General features: G+C 53.5%; 6 protein-coding genes across 6 annotated transcripts; 3 read left to right on the forward strand and 3 right to left on the reverse strand.

The window, feature by feature from the left end:
- The first annotated feature begins 708 nt into the window (after window positions 1-708).
- Window positions 709-6,492, forward strand: BZA70DRAFT_1006 (chitin synthase ChsE). The gene is made up of 4 exons (XM_064909316.1): window positions 709-1,013; window positions 1,078-3,392; window positions 3,451-4,821; window positions 4,871-6,492. Exons 1-4 carry the CDS (start codon window positions 778-780, stop codon window positions 6,280-6,282), a joined length of 5,334 nt encoding a protein of 1,777 aa, XP_064770050.1. The 5' UTR covers window positions 709-777; the 3' UTR covers window positions 6,283-6,492.
- A 1-nt stretch (window position 6,493) lies between these two features.
- On the forward strand, window positions 6,494-7,270 carry BZA70DRAFT_1003 (acyl-CoA N-acyltransferase). Its single transcript, XM_064909311.1, has 2 exons — window positions 6,494-6,748; window positions 6,849-7,270. Exons 1-2 carry the CDS (start codon window positions 6,580-6,582, stop codon window positions 7,220-7,222), a joined length of 543 nt encoding a protein of 180 aa, XP_064770051.1. The 5' UTR covers window positions 6,494-6,579; the 3' UTR covers window positions 7,223-7,270.
- A 9-nt stretch (window positions 7,271-7,279) lies between these two features.
- Window positions 7,280-10,662, reverse strand: BZA70DRAFT_252600 (uncharacterized protein). Its single transcript, XM_064910724.1, has 2 exons — window positions 9,829-10,662; window positions 7,280-9,769 (listed from the first exon to the last, which is right to left on the reverse strand). The coding sequence occupies exons 1-2, from the start codon at window positions 10,567-10,569 to the stop codon at window positions 7,319-7,321; spliced, it is 3,192 nt and encodes a 1,063-aa protein (XP_064770052.1). The 5' UTR covers window positions 10,570-10,662; the 3' UTR covers window positions 7,280-7,318.
- A 131-nt stretch (window positions 10,663-10,793) lies between these two features.
- BZA70DRAFT_264421 (calnexin) lies at window positions 10,794-12,606 on the reverse strand (the record flags this gene model as incomplete). Its single annotated transcript, XM_064910903.1, has 2 exons — window positions 10,794-12,380; window positions 12,451-12,606. The coding sequence occupies 2 exons, from the start codon at window positions 12,604-12,606 to the stop codon at window positions 10,794-10,796; spliced, it is 1,743 nt and encodes a 580-aa protein (XP_064770053.1).
- A 167-nt stretch (window positions 12,607-12,773) lies between these two features.
- BZA70DRAFT_1035 (Methylthioribulose-1-phosphate dehydratase) lies at window positions 12,774-14,109 on the reverse strand. The gene is made up of 4 exons (XM_064909342.1): window positions 13,768-14,109; window positions 13,668-13,707; window positions 13,453-13,605; window positions 12,774-13,354 (listed from the first exon to the last, which is right to left on the reverse strand). Exons 1-4 carry the CDS (start codon window positions 13,893-13,895, stop codon window positions 12,980-12,982), a joined length of 696 nt encoding a protein of 231 aa, XP_064770054.1. The 5' UTR covers window positions 13,896-14,109; the 3' UTR covers window positions 12,774-12,979.
- An 891-nt stretch (window positions 14,110-15,000) lies between these two features.
- On the forward strand, window positions 15,001-16,804 carry BZA70DRAFT_1112 (aspartic peptidase domain-containing protein). The gene has a single exon (XM_064909415.1). It carries the CDS (start codon window positions 15,048-15,050, stop codon window positions 16,515-16,517), a length of 1,470 nt encoding a protein of 489 aa, XP_064770055.1. The 5' UTR covers window positions 15,001-15,047; the 3' UTR covers window positions 16,518-16,804.
- The last annotated feature ends 433 nt before the right edge of the window (window positions 16,805-17,237 follow it).

The following is a 17,237-nucleotide window of genomic DNA, read 5'->3' on the forward strand; positions in this document are numbered from 1 at the left end:
CAGCCGAGAGTGGTTGGTCCATCTGGGGGAGGTGAGGGTGTTAGTAGAGGGAAGGGAGGGTGAGAGACAGAGGTGAGCGGCTCACAGTGCGGACGCCGGCGGATCGGTGCGCGATTTAGAGGGTGAGTGAGGAGATGAGATATAGAAGAGAAGAATGAAAAATAAGATAAAAAGAAGAAGAGAATAACAGAGAATAAAGAGAAAGAGGTGAAGAGAAAGAGAGAAGTCGAGGTTGAGTTGATGTTGATGCTCAGAGCGCAGAAGAAGGAAACGCGACTTTTCGATTTATTTGTTGTGAACTATTTTCGGACGGCACAGCACACAGCGCGCAGCTGCAGTCGGTGTGAGTTGGTCTGATTTGCAGTGAATTGACCTTCAACAGATGCACTTTTCTATAGAGAATCAAGTGAAGAAGACGGTCTCCAACGTGAATTGTCTGAAATCAGCTTCTTTCACCAAAAAAATCGCAGCCGACGGAGACGCAATCAAAATACGCAAGCGGAGTACTCTGAGCTGCGTTCGTCTGTCGTTCATGCGGCTGCAGTCTTTATATCCCCATAACTATTCTCGCTTACTATTATATAGGGTAACTGCTATCCTGGGCATATATCCCGCATCAGCCGCAGACAGCGCCTGAAAATAGCAGCCGCGGGTTTGTTTATCTTTTTTCTGGCCGAGCGTCGCTCTGTCTCGCACCTCTCCGCTTCTCTTCTCTTCACCACCTCCTCCCTCTTCACCACCTCACCACTCCCTCCCTCCTCCCCTCCTCATCTCGCCATGCCGCCCGTAGCTGACGTCTCCCAGCTCTCGGCAGCGGCCCTCTCCGACCACTCCATCACCGCCCATCTCGGCGCGCGCTTCCATGCCGGCCACCCCGTCTCCTTCATCTCCTCAAACTCCCTCATCGCCATAAACACCTTCTCCTCCTCCGACCCCCGCGATGTCTCCGATCTCGCCTCCCGCGTCTACGACCGTCTCCTCCGCAGATCTGAAAACCAGCTCATCCTCTTCCTGTATGCCCCAACCCCTCTCTGATCTTCTCTCTCCCTCCCTCTACTAACCTCAACCCTTCCCCAGCGGCGAGTCCGGCTCCGGAAAATCTGAACTCCGCAACCATCTCTGCGCCCGTCTGCACACCCTCGCTCTAGACTCACTTGCCGCCCGCATCTCCTCCGCTCTCTTTGTCTTCTCCGCCTTCACCACAACAAAAACGCAAACCACTCCCGTCGCGTCAAAATCAGGCCTTTTGCTCGAGTATCAGTACGACCCCGAGGCCGTCCTCATCGGCGCAAAACTCATCACATACCGTCTCGATCGCGACCGCGTCGGCAGAGTGCCCACCGGCGAGCGCAACTTTCACATCCTCTACTATCTCCTTGCCGGCACAACCGCTCCCGAACAGGAGCATCTCGCCCTCGACCCCGAAGAACGCTACCGCTACCTCGGCCATCCCACTCAATTGAAGACCGCTATCAACGACAAGGAAGGTTTTGCCCACTTCAAGTCGGCCCTCAGACTTCTCGACTTTGACAGACACGAAATCGCAGAGCTATGCCAGATCCTAGCCGCCATCCTCCACATCGGTCAGCTCGAGTTTGTTACCGCCCATGCCGACGTCGATGCGGACGAAAATCACGCGACCATAAAAAACAAATGGCAGCTTGATATCATTGCCGCTTTCCTCGGTGTCCGTCCCGACGATCTAGAGGCTTCACTTGTCTACAAGACCCAGGCATTCAAGCGCGAGCGCGTCACTCTTGTCCTCGACCACAACGCAGCCCGGGCCCATGCCGATGATCTCGCTCGCACCATCTACGCAATGACCGAGCAGTGGCTCATAGAAATGATCAACGACCGCGTCGCCCAGGATGAGTCTCTGATCGCAAACACAATCTCCGTCGTCGACTTCCCTGGCTTTGTTCCCCAAGAGTTTGGCTCCGCTCGTGTCTCCGGTCCCGAGGCTCTCAATCAGCTTCTCTACAACACCGCAAACGAGTCCCTCTACAATTACATGGTCTTTGCCTTTTTCCACCGCATGACTGAGAAGTTTGAGGCCGAGGAACTCGACATTCCAGGCATTGAGTACTTTGACAACACCAGTACCGTCGCTCTGCTCACTAAACCCCATGTCGGTATCCTACCCTTGCTGGACGACAATACCCGGCGCGGAAAGCCTACTGCGGCAGTGACTGAATCCATGCGCAAGCGTTTCGCAACCAACCCCTCGCTCAGCATCTCGCCTCAGGGCAATTCCTTTGTGGTCCGTCACTACGCCGGCGAGGTCAACTACTCGCTCGAAAGCATCCTTGAAGCCAACCAAGACGAGATCTCGGGCGATATGATGAACCTCTTCTCAAGCACGTCTTCGGTCTTTTTCCGTGGTCTTTGCCGCACAAAGGCGGTTGTCGCCATCAAGCACCCGCGTGAGCGCGACACCATCATGCAAGGCCAGCTCTCGTCAAAGCCTCTTCGTCAACCGTCTGTCTTGCGCAAAACGCAGACAGAGACGACAGCTCCCAACCAGCCGCATGCGGATAGAGAACAAAAGGCTTATACTGCCAGCGGACAGTTCAATAACGCCCTCGATGTCATGCGACGCTCGTTTGCAACCGTCAATCCCTACTTTATCCACTGTATCAAGCCCAACGACCGTCACGTTACCGGGCAATTCGATGTCAAATGTGTCCGCCAGCAAGTGCATGCTCTTGGTATTTCTGACATTGCGCGACGAGTGCAAGTCACCGATGTTTCGCTGTTCATGTCGTTCACCGAAGTCCTCGGACTTTCAGGCTTTGATGATGACTCGAATATGCTGGCCTCTGACGAAGAAAAGGTCCGGCAGGTGATGATGGAGCATTCTTGGGGTGATAGAGATGTCAAGATCGGAACCACGGGTGTCTTTCTTTCTGAGGTTGCTTGGAGAGAGCTCGTTGACCCTAATAGTACTTACCAGTACAACAACGGTCTTGCTGGCAATCCCAACGCACCGACCCGCGGAAACCCATTTTCTGACTCCACCGATAAGCTCGGTACTGGAGCCGGCGCCTATATATACTCGGATCCAGACAAATCCCGATCAACAGATGCGCTTACAGTCGGTACTGGCGTAGGTGCCGGCGGGCAAGGTGATATGTTTAAAAATTTCGAAACTCGCGAGGAGCTTGCCGAGCGTGGAAAAGCCAATCATGAGGAAGAGATTGAAACGATCAAGACCACTCGTGCTAGACGGCGTTGGATGGGTCTGGTCATGTTCCTAACTTGGTGGTTACCCGATGGAGTCATTCGCGTGGTTGGCAGAATGTCTCGAAAGGATATCCGAGTCGCCTGGAGAGAAAAATTGGCTATTAATATGTTGATTTGGATTGCCTGTCTTTTGGCTGTCTTCTTTATTGGTATGTATTTTGTTTGCGCCTGCTGCTTTAAGAGCAATCTCAGCTAACTACTGTATAGTTGGATTTCCCGCCGCTCTGTGTCCCACACAGCATGTCTTCAGTGAGACCGAGCTTACGGCGTACAACTACGATGACGAGCCCAGCAAGACATATGTTGCAATTCGCGGCGAAGTTTTTGACCTCTCGAAATTTGGGCCTGGCCATTATCCCCTCATTGTCTCAAAGTCGGATGTGTATGATTATGGCGGATCAGATGCTACTACGCTGTTCCCCGTCCAGGTATCTGCTCTTTGCCAAGGAACTTCAGGATCAATCGATCCTGCAGTCACTCTGGACTATACTGGAAGCAACAGCACCGATGAGAATGCGGTCTATCACGATTTCCGATACTATACCGACGACTACCGACCCGATTGGTACTTTGAAATGATGCAGAATTTCCGGAAAAACTACAAGAAGGGCGACATTGGTATCACGAAAAAGAAAATGAAAACATACGTCAATGATGACAGTCGTGTGCTTGCCAGTATCCATGGGAACATTTACGAGTTTACCGATTATCTCGCTGGTGGTCGTCAAGTCTTGGAGCCCGATGGAGCGGAGTCGTCTGACGATGTGGACACCGACTTTATGGATTCGTCGGTTGTGAACCTCTTTGAGTCGTACGCTGGCAGTGATATCACAAAGAAGTGGTTAGAATTGGATCTGGATTCTGATATGCGCCAGCGCATGGAAGTCTGTCTGCGTAATCTTTTCTACGTCGGAAAGGTTGATACTCGAAACTCTGTGAAATGCCGATTTTCCGAGTATTTCTTGCTTGTGATCTCCTTGTTTATGGTTGCAATTATCTTGGTCAAGTTTGTTTCTGCACTTCAGTTCAGTCGCAAGAAGACTCCCGAAGATCTAGACAACTTCATCATCTGTCAGGTGCCTGCCTATACCGAAGACGAGACCTCTCTGCGTCGTGCGATCGATTCGCTTGCTACGATGCAGTACGACGATAAGCGCAAGCTGCTTTTTATTATTTGCGACGGTATGATTGTCGGTGCGGGTAACGATCGACCGACTCCGCGTATCGTGCTTGATATCTTGGGTGTCTCGCCAGACATTGATCCGGAGCCGCTTTCATTTGAATCTCTTGGTGAAGGACTGAAGCAGCACAATATGGGTAAGATTTACTCGGGATTATACGAAGTCCAGGGTCATATCGTTCCTTTTGTTGTTGTGGTCAAGGTCGGAAAGCCGTCGGAGATCAGTCGTCCTGGAAACAGAGGAAAGCGAGATTCGCAGATGCTGCTGATGAGATTCCTGAATCGAGTTCATTATAACTCGCCAATGAATCCGCTGGAGCTTGAACTTTATCACCAGATTAGAAACGTGATTGGTGTCAGTCCGACTTATTATGAATATATCTTGCAAGTCGATGCAGGTGAGTCTCCTCGTCTCTCTTTTTATAAACTTTTCTAACAGATTTGTAGATACGGCTGTTAATCCTGATTCGGCCACGCGAATGGTTTCTGGATTCCTGGCAAACACAAAGGTTATTGGATTATGTGGAGAGACTGCGCTGGCGAATTCCAAGCAGTCAATCATCACAATGATTCAGGTCTACGAGTACTATATCTCTCACAACCTCGCCAAAGCTTTCGAGAGTTTGTTTGGTAGTGTCACCTGTCTTCCTGGTTGTTTCTCGATGTTCCGAATCCGGACCGCAGAGTCTGGAAAGCCTCTGTTTGTGAGCAACGCGGTTGTCGAGGGATATGCCGAGATTCGGGTTGATACGCTGCATATGAAGAACTTGCTTCATCTCGGTGAGGATCGATACCTGTCAACGCTGCTTCTGCGACATCACCCGACATACAAGACAAAGTTCTTGAGTCACGCGGGCTGTAAGACAGTGGCGCCCGACAGCTGGCGAGTTTTGGTTTCTCAGCGACGCCGATGGATTAACTCGACGGTGCACAACTTGGTCGAGTTGGCGCCGATGTCGCAGCTGTGTGGATTCTGCTGTTTCAGTATGCGATTTATTGTTATTCTCGATTTGTTTAGTACGCTGATTCAGCCGGTTACGGTTGGATACCTTGTGTATTTGATTTACAAGTTGGCGACGGACAAATCTGCGATTGCCTGGACGTCGATTCTGATGCTGGTTGCGGTGTACGGATTGCAGGCGCTGATCTTTTTGCTTCGTCGGAAGTGGGATATGATTGGCTGGATGATTTTCTACTTGGCTGCGATTCCGGTGTTTAGTTTGGCGCTACCAATCTACTCGTTCTGGCACATGGATGATTTCTCGTGGGGAAACACGCGAGTTGTGCTGGGCGAGAAGGGACAGCAGATCTTGATTTCGGACGAGGGTAAATTCGATCCAAACTCGATCCCGCGCAAACGATGGGAAGATTTCCAGGCCGAACTGTGGGATCAGTATGAGCGACAGACAATGGCAGGAGACGTGAAGAGCGAGGTGACTTCATTCCGAGGCGGGCCTGCGTCGTACTACAACCCCACGCCGAGCGAATATAATCTAGATAACCGGTCGATGGCGCGGTCGGTCTCGCCAGCTAGCCGGATGTCGCGACAGGTGAGCGCGATTCCGCCAGAGTATGTACCAGGCTCGCCGCGGCCGCAGTCGAATCGTGGATCGGTGTATTTCGCACAGCCGAGCATGCCGATGCCGGGCGGCGAGGTCGAGATGGGAGTTATCGATCTGCCGAGCGACGATATGCTGTTGACTGAGATCCGGGAGATTATCCGCACGTCAGACTTGATGACAATCACAAAGAAGGGCATCAGACTTGAGCTGGAAAGGCGGTTTGGTGGAGTGTCGCTCTTGTCAAAGAGAGATTATATCAACTCTGCGACGGATGCGATTTTGGTGGGTGAGCTATAAATATAGATGGGAATTTATGAACAGATACCATGTTGCGGAGTTTAATTCCATATTGTTGTCATTTATATACATTTATCATTTTTTTTGGTTATGATTTGGCATGTTATGAAAGTAAATAGTATTCTGTGAATATAATCGAACGAATATGATCTCAGCTGCAGAGTAGAATTCAGAGATTATTGAAGAGGACGCCGCACGTCGTCATTTAGGAGTTTAGGAGTTAACTCAGATATTCAACCCATCTTCACCACATCCTCTCCACACCTTTCTCTACTCCTACCACAACATATAGTGAAAATGACATCACTACGTCCATTCCACGCTACAGATTTATTCCGGGTCGACGCGGTGAACTTGGACGTGCTGACGGAGAACTATCATATCAATTTCTATCTGTCGTATCTGGTGAGCTGGCCGACGCTTTTCTTTTCGACTGAGAATCCGAGGGGGGAGATTACCGGGTATAGTACGTTTTCATCTTTCCTTCTTTCCTTCTTCTACAGTTCTTTTCATGTTTTGTTTGATGGTTTTTGGAGTTGGGTGGGTGCTGACAAGTGCTGCTGCAGTGATGGGCAAAACCGAAGGCAAGGCGAAAGAATGGCACGGCCACGTAACCTGCCTCAGCGTCGCCTCGGATTACCGACGGATCGGCCTCGCGCGAACGCTAGTCGACAACCTCGAGCGACGAAGCGAAGACCCTTACGATGCATACTTTCTCGACCTGTTTGTGCGCGCGAGCAACGTGCAGGCGATCGGGCTGTACAAGGGGTTCGGGTATAGCGTGTATCGAAGGGTGGTGGAGTATTATTCTGCGGATCCGCCGGAGACTGGGGAGGACGCGTTTGATATGCGGAAACCGCTCAAGAGGGATGTGAAGAGGGAGAGTATACGGGAGGATGGAGAGAATTTTAGGGTGTCGCCGGATGAGGTGTACTTATAGACCAGACTCACAATGCATTAAAACGCCACGACCAATACAGTATTCATACAACATCCATACAACATTCACACAACAGCCATACACAATCACACAACATCATATAACAAGATACTCATCCACAATCATCTTTGCGTACTTTGCGTTCCCGCTCAAGGTATACAGCAACTGCAGATTATACGCGGCATCGATCCGCAAATCAAACGCGCTGTTCTCTCTTCCCTCGTCGCTGACCAGCGGCGGCGCGATCTGCAGCACTCGCTCGTAGTACTTTATCGCGAGCGAGGGCAGTCCTAGCATCTGGAACGCGCGGCCGAGGTTGTAGTTCACTTCCTGCTGCTCGGCCCATGCGAGATGCGCGCGCTGGGCGGTCGTCAGCGGGCGCGTGCGGTGGTAGTCGATCAGGTAGCTTAGGCCCTGGACGATGTGCAGATGGCGGTTACTAGATTGCCGCTGCATCGCGCGGTGGAGATGCGACAGCCCGATCGAGAACAGGACCATCGGCTCCTGCGGCGTGATGGCGTATGCGCGCATGTAGTACCCGAGACTAGGAACGTAGCTCCGCGACGAGGCCAGCAGCTGGCCGTAGAGGTTGAACAGGATCGGACCCTGCCGGTCTTCGGAACATTCAGAGACCTGGCCGTGCGTGACGTTAATCGACCCGCTGATCACTTTGCCTTGCAGGACAGAGTCGAGGCCCTTGACCTGTCGCAGCATGTACTTTTGAAACCCGGTGCTGTTGAACGCTTCGAGTGCGTCTCTGCCGCCTGGCGCGCAGCAGAGGAAGAGCCGGTACATGTTTGGATCGAACAGCTTCTCTTGGCTCGCAATCATGGTCCGGATAGTGTCGCCTGCCGTGCGGTAGTCGCCCACATGCAGACTACACGACAAATGCACGAGGTTCAACACGCGCATCTTGCGCTTATCCTGCAAAAACACGTTCGCCTCTTTCGCCCGTCGCAGCACCGCGTACGCGTCCTCGACCTCTTCGTGCCATGTCAGCATGAGCGCGTACTGCATAAAGATATCAAACCACTCGTCGAACGGCAGGTCGCGGAACTCGGTCGCCTGCTCGACCTTGTCGTCCTCGTCCTCGTCTTCCTCCTCGTCAATCACCCGCTCATCCTGTAGCGACTCTTGCAGCCGAGACACCATTCCCTTCAATTTATCAGTAATCGTCTGCTTCCCTGCGCGCTTCTTCGTCGTCACGAAAAACCCTTTGAAAACCTTATGCTTGTCGCCCGAGAAGAAAGCCTTAACGTTTGTAAACATATCCACGAGCTCCGACGCTGCCTGCAGCCACTCCGCGATCGCGACCGGATTCCCCGTCGCCAGACCGTCGCGGTACTGCCGCAGCCGCTTCACCTTGGACTGCACCACCACCGCCGCGCTCTCCTCGGCTGCCATCTTCTCTGACCGCGTTGACTTTGGCTTCGAGTTGGGCTTTGGTCGGCGGCCGGGTCTGCCTGCTCTGCCGCCTTCTGTGTTTGGAATGAATGACGGGACGACGTCGCGTTTTTGCTCCGTGCTGCCATCTTCGCCGTCGTTGTTGTCGCGCGTCGGTTGCTGCTGCTGCTGCTGCGTATGATCTGAAACCTGAACAGACGACCTCTCGCGCTCGCTTTCCTTTCGAATCCGCATGACCTCATTAACCAGCTCGAGTGCCTCGCGCCTCTTCCCGGTCGCCTCATACACCTCCGCCAACGCGATCCGCGCGTCCAAATTCGCAGAGTCCCCCTCGATAACCGTACGATACGCCGCCTCGGCCTGATCGAAATCCTCGAGGCCGTGCAAGCATTTACCCATCGACATGATAAGCTGCGGGGCTGCGTACTCGTCGATTTCGCCCAGGGGCGCGTACAGCGCGAGCGCCTGCTCGTACTTCTCAGCCTCGGCGAGCGCGTCGGCAACGTCGAGAAATAGGTCTGCGAATCGTAAGCTCGGGCGTCCGTCCATCCCGATCTCGGGCTCCTTCTCCGCCTCGGCTAGTACGAACTTGACGTGCTTCAGCGCGGTCTCGAGGTTTCCCAGCTTGAGTCTGTAGATTGCCAGCTTTGCGCGTAGATCGAGCGGTAGGGTGTACGCCCGCAACGCCTCCGCGTCGTTGATTTTCAAGGGCGGGAAGTAGCGGTGGTGCTGTGCGAGGTCGGCGTCGTACTCGTCGTCATTGTCGTCCGGGACGTCGTCCCAGAACGTCTCGTCCGCGCGCAGCAGGAGCCATCGCGCGGTGGACTTGACGAATTTGATTGCTTTCAACCACTCGTTCTGCGCGCCGTAGAGTTCAGCTAGGATATTGAGTTCCGACCACCCGAAGCGTAGCTGCTGCGATCGCGAGTCCTGCAGGTCGTCGTCGCCAAGCACGGGGGGAGGAGGGGGAGGAAGTGGACGCGAGGAACCTGAGGGTGGGGTTCGAACTTTGTGAAGAACTTGTTCGTAGAGAAGAGCGGCGGCGGAGATGTTTTTCTGGAGGACGTAGACGGAGGCTAGTTCGCGGATGATTGTTAGGTCGTCTGGGAGCATGTCGTGAAGCTTTTTGAATGCCTCGAGGGCCTGTTATGAGTTAGCTTTGCTTCTTAAACATATAATAGAAAAAAAAGGGATAGACTTGCCCTTCCGTAACTACCCATCTCTTTAAAAACAAGACCTCTCTCAAAGATAGCCTCGATATCCTGACTATTCCCCAAAATCGCGCGATTATAGCAATACAAAGCCTGATCAACCTGCCCGATCTGAAACGACAACTTCCCGCAAATCGACCACAGCTCGCTATCCTTCAACCGCAAATGGCCCGCCGAGATCCACGCCAGCAGACATTTCGGGATATCCCCGCGCTGCTTGTGGATCTCCCCCAGCGTCTTCCACGCAGGGTAGACGTGATTGTCGATGCGGATGACTTCTGCGAGAATGCGCTCGGCTTCGTCGAGTTGGTCGGCTGCGTAGGCTTGGTTTGCCTGGCCGAGCAAGATCTTCACTTCGCCTGAGGGCTCGTGTTCGCGCGCTGCACCCGGCACGCACTTCTTCTTCTTCTTTTTCTTGCCGAGACGGCCGCTGCTGCTGTGTGCACCGCCGCCCCGTGTCGCCGCCCTGCTGCTCGTCGCCCTGGCGCTGTCGTCGAGCAGCATGGGATCATACACGCTCTCGTCAACCGCCTGATCAACATCCATCTCCTCACCGTCATCGTCTCTCTGCACCCTACCACTGCCGCCGCCGCCGTCCTCGTCGTCGAGAACGTCGTCGTCGACGAGATCAGAGTCGATGTAGTCGTCCTGCTCGTCGTTGTCATCGGAGTAGTCAGCCGCGATCAGTTCGCGCATGCGCTGCGTCTCTGGATCGTCTGCGTCGTAGAACATCCTTCTTCTTTATTGCTTTCCTTCCTTTGCATTCAGATGATGTATATTCAGAAGTTGTTGCTGTTGAAGCAATTCAGGGGAAGAAGCGAGTTGAAGCTGCTCGCGTTTTAAGTTTTACAAGTCATCGCAGACAAAACTCAATTTGCTTGATTCTCTAATAAATACATTTCTTGTTTCTACATTATATTTCTCATATACGTTTCTCAGCTAATAACATACACCTTTTAGTTCTTCGCCGACCGCTTCTTCGCCTCAGTCTCTCCCGCAGCGCTACTGCTGCTACCCTCGACCTCCTCGGCCGGCTTAGCTGCCGCAGGAGTAGGCGCAGGAGTAGCAGGGGCGGAGGCCTTCTTGGAAGCACCGACGAGCGAGAGAATAGAGCCAAAGACAAGAGCGAGGATGGTAACAAAGACGGCGCCGAGAGCGGCAGCGGTCTCGGGGTACTGCTTGACGGCAAACACGGGGTCGCGCTTGAAGAAAGTGAAGAAGAGCTCGGACTGGTAGAGCGAGTAGTTGATCGGGTCGGCCTTGAAGAGCTCCCACATCGACTTGGGCGCGTCGGGCTCGGCGACCTTTGGCCGGCTCGATTCCTCCTCCTTGATTTCGTAGATGACTTTCTCGCTGTAAGTCGCGTTTCCGATCTTCTCTGCCTCCTCGATCGAGTGGCCGACGTAGATGTTGTCAAACAGGATCTCGTTCGACATGGTCCACAGCTCAAAGCCGATCGCGCCAATGGGCTCGAGGTTCGACGGTGTCTTGTCTTCGTAGTAATCCGGGTTGGGGATGTCGCGCGGCGCCCAGGGGCCCTTGTACTCGGGGTTGGGGATCTTGGGCTGAACCCACTTGCCCTTGTATTCCGGGTTATCGACCAGAGGAGCCTCCCAGGGTCCGCATCCGTGGTCCTCGCACTCGGGGTTGGGCACAACAGGCGCGATCCACTCTCCGTCCTCCTCATCGTCCCAGTCGTCGGGCTTCTCGGCCTCGGGATCGGGAATGTACTCCTCGATCGACTCGTCCCAGTCGTCGGGCTTGACCGCGTCAGGATCAGGGATCAAGAGCGGCGCGTCCTCGTCCCAGTCCTCGGGCTTGACGGCCTGGTCGGGATCAGGGATGGTCTCGAGGTCGACCCAGTCTTCAGGCTTGACGTCATCCGGATCAGGGATCGTGGTGGGGGGTTCGAACGCGGGATCAAAGTCCTGCGAGTCGATCAGCGAGCCGTACTTCTTGATGTCGCCGTTGATGCGGATCTCGTAGGTCTGGTCGGGCTTGACGATCAAGGTGTAGAGGTTGGTGAGCTTGTCGGTGATCATGTGGGGAGCGCCGATGAGATGCTTCTCCTCGTACTCGCCGGTGATGGGGCTCTTGCGGCGGACGATGAAGTGGACTTTGTTTGTCGAGCCACAGCGGTCGGGACCAAACATGATCTGGTAGGAGGTCTTGTCGGAGAACTCTTCCTCGTGCAGGTTGGCTTCATCGGTCAGCAGCTTGAGGTACGCGCCACCGCAGTCGAGGCCGTTCTGGAGCTTGACCTCGTACTGGACGACGAGCGTGTTATCGGTGTTGTCGATCGGCTCGGCGAATTTGGCAGAGATGGCGTGGTGCGCGGCCTTGTCTTTGACGACGAGGCCCTTGTCGCCCGAGAGACCGCGGTAGACCTTGGGCTCTTCGACCGACCAGCGACCGATGTAGGAGAACTCCTCGTCGCCGCCGGCGGGCGTCTCCTTCTTGGCGTTGGAGGCCTTCCAGCGCTCGCGCCAGCCGTCGGTGAACTGCTCGAAGAAGGCGCCGGGAGAGACTTTCTCGGCGTAGGGCTGTGAAGCAATACTGTTAGCAACACTGATTGCAATTGACACGATTGCGCTACAGATCAGATCAACGCACCTCAAAGACCGGATGGGCGATCGCGGCCTGGGGAGCAGCGGGCTCGTCCTCAGCGAAGGTCTCCTCGATCTCGAGTTCCTGCGCGACGACAGCAGACTGCTGAACCGCCAGCGAGAGGGCAAGAACGTAGAGCGAGTAGGCAGTGATTCCGCGCATTGCTGTTGATGCAGAAAGAAGCAGGAATTGAGGGCTGGGAAGATGGGGATGGGCGGAGTGGGAAGGAGGAAGCGTCGTTAAAGAGGCACCGGCCGCAGAAGACTGAAGAAAACCCTAATCGCCTTCTTGACACCTGGCATCATCTTCGTGTAGTTGTCCTTTGCCCAGAGCTCTGTTCGTCGTATTTGATCCACGTGGGTGCTTTTACTGTATTCAGATGACTCTCTTCTATCGGGATCTGGCTGCTCCGACTCGCAAGTCCAGAACTACAACTCCTGCTGGAGGTTGGCCAATTACTTCCGAATCGGGTAATACATAAACACTGACCTCATCTTTCCATTCTCCCACGTCTACTACTATAACTATAACTACACTACAGCCGCCTCTGCTCGCGCTCGCTTCCAATCGCCCCGTCAGGTGCGATGCCAAACTGGCGCATCTTGACCGCGAGCTCGAGCAAGTAGTCGATCGCCTCGTTGTACACTTTGGCCTTCCACACGGACTCGCCCCAGACGTAGATGCCGTGTCGCCGGACGAGGACGGCGGTGGTGCCGGGGTAGGCGAGGATCGCTTGCTCGAGACTGTCCTTGAGGTCCTCTTCGTGCGCGGTGTTTTCGATGATGGGGATCGTGAGGGTGTCGAAGAAGCCTAGGTAGCCTGGCTCGGTTACGCGCGGGAGAGCTTTGATCTGCTCGATGTTTGCGATCGTGAACTCTTTGTCGTAGAGTAGCGAGACCATGACGGCGTTCTATGAATTTCAGTAATCACTCTCACATGAGCTGCGACTGAACTTGCAGCAACAGTTCATCGCAGCAACATCATCGTAGAACAGAGGACCAAGCTCACCTGAGAATGAGTGTGGATACAGGCGCCCGCACCCCGGATATCATAGGCCGCCATAAACAAGGGCGTGCAGGCAGACGGCTTGTACACCTCTGGTCTGCGGAGATATTCTTTTGACGGGTGGTCCATCACAAACATATTCTCCGGCACCATTCTCTGTAGTAAGTTTGTTAGACATTACCATAGAGCGATGTGAGTTGAATAACAGAGCAGCCTACCTCTTTCTGCACACCGGACGGCGCCAGGTATATTTTGTCTCTGTAAAATGCAGAATGTCAGAACAAGAAAAGAAGAGTAAAAGTATAGATCAGAGCGCACCCGTCCTTCACGCTGATGCCGCCTCCGGTACCAGTGACCCAGCCATTGTTGTAGAAGATCTTGCAGAGCTCACAGATCAGATTCGCGGGGTGGTTAGGATCATGCGAGTGCACCAGTTCGTCGGCCATCGTGTGTTCTGCTCAAAGTGCTCTTTACAGAAGCTGGCGATGATGCAATAGCGATGACGTGAAGATTTTAGGTGAGCAGACATTGAAGTAAGGGGCTTGTGTGCAGGCTGGCAGATGGATGGCAGGCATCGCAGGGGCCCAGGGAAGAGATCAGCGAATTTACTGCAGATTATGATTAAACAGGCGATAGTAATTACATGTGTCATAGTGCGAGAATAAAGCGTACGGTGCATGTTATATTCCAACAACATGGCTGGGCTGCGACCCCTTCCTTGGTCTTCTGTCTTTGACTGTGATTGCCGACATCAATCAGTTCTTCTAGTATCGAGATAGTGATCATAGAGACTAGACATTAACGTGGCTTGCTACTATAGCGACACTATAGTCAATCTATATAGATAGTCGCCCTTGCCTCCTATCATTCCAGTGGATAGGGCAATATAGTGATGATAGAGCAAAAGTGAGCTGTATCGATAATAGGGACGTGAATCAACTGATGAACTACATCAACTACATCAACTACAGTAGAGGTGCAGGTCAGAGAAGAGCAGAGAAGGCGCTGATCCCCCATGCATACGTGCATACGTGCATTTATCGCAGACAAAGAAACAACTGCGTCATCCCTCGCCTCCGCTCTACAGGATCTCAGGACCCCAGGATCAGGACAGGATCAGGACAGGATCAGGATTCCAGTCGCCGCGACACAAGGGGGCTCCAGCCTCCATACACCCTCCCCGCCAGCCCCTTCCTTCTCTCTTCTCTCCTCGTCTTCTACGCTCAAACCCCCATCTTCACCCTCCGCAGATGACGACAGCCTTACGCAACCCCTGTCCCGAGGCTGTCCCGAGCGCAGACTCTGCTCAATCCTCGGCACCGATCTTGGGGGTGGCTGGGCCTTCTTCAAGCCACTGCGGCGCGGGGCTGGCCCCTCCTTCCTTTTAGAGTATATTACTTGCCCAATGCAGCAAGCGACACTGCCACCTCGAGCCTGCTTCGGGACTAGTTTAAGGGGGTCAAAGCCTCACGTGGCTTGCGCATCCAAGATTCGGGAGCACCGGGCGCGTCCTCGATTCGAGTATAAGTCACCTCCTCCGTCTTCCGTCTTCTCCTCTCTTCCTCACTCTGCTTCTTTCTACATCCACCACACCCACCATGATCTGCTCCACACAACTGCTACTCCTCCTGCTCGCCGCAGCAGGCCTCTCCGCATCCACATCCCACCCGCCATCCCACATCTCCTTCCCGCTCACCCAGCACAAGTCTTCCCACAGATTCGCTCCCCATCCGGCAATCCCGCACGCCTCCGCCCTCCACGACCTCGCTCTCGGCCACGGCCTCACCAGCGCCTCTGTCGACGTCGCCTACACCTCGGCCGTCTACACCATCACCGTCGGCGTCGGCACCCCGCCGCAGCCGCAGACGCTGCTCATCGACACCGGGTCCTCAGACATGCTCGTCTTCTCCGCCGCCAGCAAGCAGTGCCGCTCGAGTTCGTTCGGCTGCGGCGGCGGATATAACCCTGTCGACAGCCGGACAAGCAAGAATCTCGACATGTCGTTCGTCTTTGGGTTTGCAAACCAGAGCGCGACCGCGCGGGGCACATTCGTGCGCGACAACGTGCATATCGGCGACTTTGTCGTGCGCGACCAACCTTTTGCCATGATCGAGGACTCGGTCCTGGACTTTGACATCGAGGGCGTGCTCGGGCTGGGGTATAAGAGCAAGCAGCAGTCTGATTTCAAGTACGAGACGCTGGCGAGCAAGATCACTGCGCGCGAGCAGACCGCGTCGACGATGCGCTTGCTGTCAAGGCCGCGGCCGGTGTTTTCGCTGTACCTTGGTTCGCGCGTCGAGGATGTTGAGTCTGGGATCGACAAGCAAACGCACGACTCGCATCTTTCTGCCTACTTCCGCACCAGCTCGAGCAAGAGCAACATTGGAAAATCATCGCTCGTTCCGCAGCCCTCGCTCGATCTCGGCTTCATCGACGAGACCAAGCACACGGGCGACATGCTCGCCTTCATTCCCTGCACCACGGCCGACGACTTTATGATCCGCGTGCACGACATCAACTTCGTCGACAGCAACGACCGCTTCCACTCCCTCATCGAACCCGTCTATCCTGTCTCTACCGCGCCGGTGGACAACAGCGACGAGGCCGCGCCGAAGCTCGATATGCTGCTCGACTCCGGGACTATCGGCATCCTCATCCACGACACCGTCGCCGACGCTATCGCTGCCGCGATCTCCGCCGACGCGACTTACGACGAGTCACTTCCCGGCTACCGTCTCCCCTGCAGCGCCATGTCATCCCCCCTACAAGGCCACCTCGAGTTCTCCTTCCTCGTCTACCAAGACAGCACGGACTCCTCTTCCCCCTCCCCCTCCTCCTCATTCGAGACATTCAAAACCATCCGCGTCTCGCTCGCCGAGCTGCACCGCAAATTCGTCTCAACATCCGCCTCGAACGATGGGCAGTGCGTGCTGGACGTGGTCCGCGAGAGCACGTACGGCGTCGGAAATATCCTCGGCACTGCGTTTATGAGTAGTGTCTATGCGGTGTTTGACGTCGATCGGCATCGCGTGGGGATCGCGCAGGCGGCGTATTATAATCTGCGATAGTCTTTCTTTCTTTCCATATACACTCACACTCTTTGTTTAATTTGACGTCGTTCTTGGTACATATTCAGCTTTTAATCAGCCTTTTTCTCTTTTTTGATGGCTACTCATGGTCTTGCATTGCCTTGTTTTCTTCTTTTTGGGTTCCGGGTCATTTCTTCATCTATCATCGTTCATGAATCTTTGTATACATAGAGTCAATAACATTCATAGAATCATCAACATCTACTCCACTCAACACACCATCCTTCTCATCTACGAAACAAGTAATCTGTAATGGTAATAGACGACTGATAATTTCAAATAAGTAAAAATTACAAAGCGAAAAATGAACAAACAACACACACACGACACGACACACAAAAAATAAGCGGGCAGTCTTGATTTATATCGACAGACAGCCATAATACAAAACACACAAAAAACAGAGAGTTGGAATACTAAACAAGAGAAGGAGAGGACTTTGTACATATGATATCATCGAGAGAGCAAGGAAAATGTAAGAATATAAAATGTAAAGTAAGAATGAGAGAAGAAGAAGTGAGCGAAATATAGAAAATAGAAAGATTAGAAGAAATGCAAAAATATAACAAACAAATTCAAAGCAAAAAAAGAAAACTCAAAAACAAAAAGAGGATAAATAGAAAGAACAACCACTTTTCCGTAATGACATTAAAAGACGTCCCGAGAAGCGTACTTTTTGTACTTTTTTGTACTTTTGTG

This window comes from Myxozyma melibiosi, assembly GCF_037950935.1.
Source record: "Myxozyma melibiosi strain Phaff 52-87 chromosome Unknown BZA70scaffold_1, whole genome shotgun sequence".
Classification (NCBI taxonomy): domain Eukaryota; kingdom Fungi; phylum Ascomycota; class Lipomycetes; order Lipomycetales; family Lipomycetaceae; genus Myxozyma; species Myxozyma melibiosi.

Bases quoted from the DNA above. Each gene is read 5' to 3' on its own strand.
- BZA70DRAFT_1006 (XM_064909316.1), top strand. From the start codon at position 778: ATGCCGCCCGTAGCTGACGTCTCCCAGCTCTCGGCAGCGGCCCTCTCC. The intron at 1,014-1,077 runs GTATGCCCCAAC...ACCCTTCCCCAG, and splicing joins AACCAGCTCATCCTCTTCCT to CGGCGAGTCCGGCTCCGGAA. The intron at 4,822-4,870 runs GTGAGTCTCCTC...ACAGATTTGTAG, and splicing joins TATCTTGCAAGTCGATGCAG to ATACGGCTGTTAATCCTGAT.
- BZA70DRAFT_1003 (XM_064909311.1), top strand. From the start codon at position 6,580: ATGACATCACTACGTCCATTCCACGCTACAGATTTATTCCGGGTCGAC. The intron at 6,749-6,848 runs GTACGTTTTCAT...GTGCTGCTGCAG, and splicing joins GGGGGAGATTACCGGGTATA to TGATGGGCAAAACCGAAGGC.
- BZA70DRAFT_252600 (XM_064910724.1), bottom strand. From the start codon at position 10,569: ATGTTCTACGACGCAGACGATCCAGAGACGCAGCGCATGCGCGAACTG. The intron at 9,770-9,828 runs GCAAGTCTATCC...AACTCATAACAG, and splicing joins AGATGGGTAGTTACGGAAGG to GCCCTCGAGGCATTCAAAAA.
- BZA70DRAFT_1035 (XM_064909342.1), bottom strand. From the start codon at position 13,895: ATGGCCGACGAACTGGTGCACTCGCATGATCCTAACCACCCCGCGAAT. The intron at 13,606-13,667 runs GTAGGCTGCTCT...AACTTACTACAG, and splicing joins CGTCCGGTGTGCAGAAAGAG to AGAATGGTGCCGGAGAATAT. The intron at 13,355-13,452 runs GTGAGCTTGGTC...TGAAATTCATAG, and splicing joins GTATCCACACTCATTCTCAG to AACGCCGTCATGGTCTCGCT.
- BZA70DRAFT_1112 (XM_064909415.1), top strand. From the start codon at position 15,048: ATGATCTGCTCCACACAACTGCTACTCCTCCTGCTCGCCGCAGCAGGC.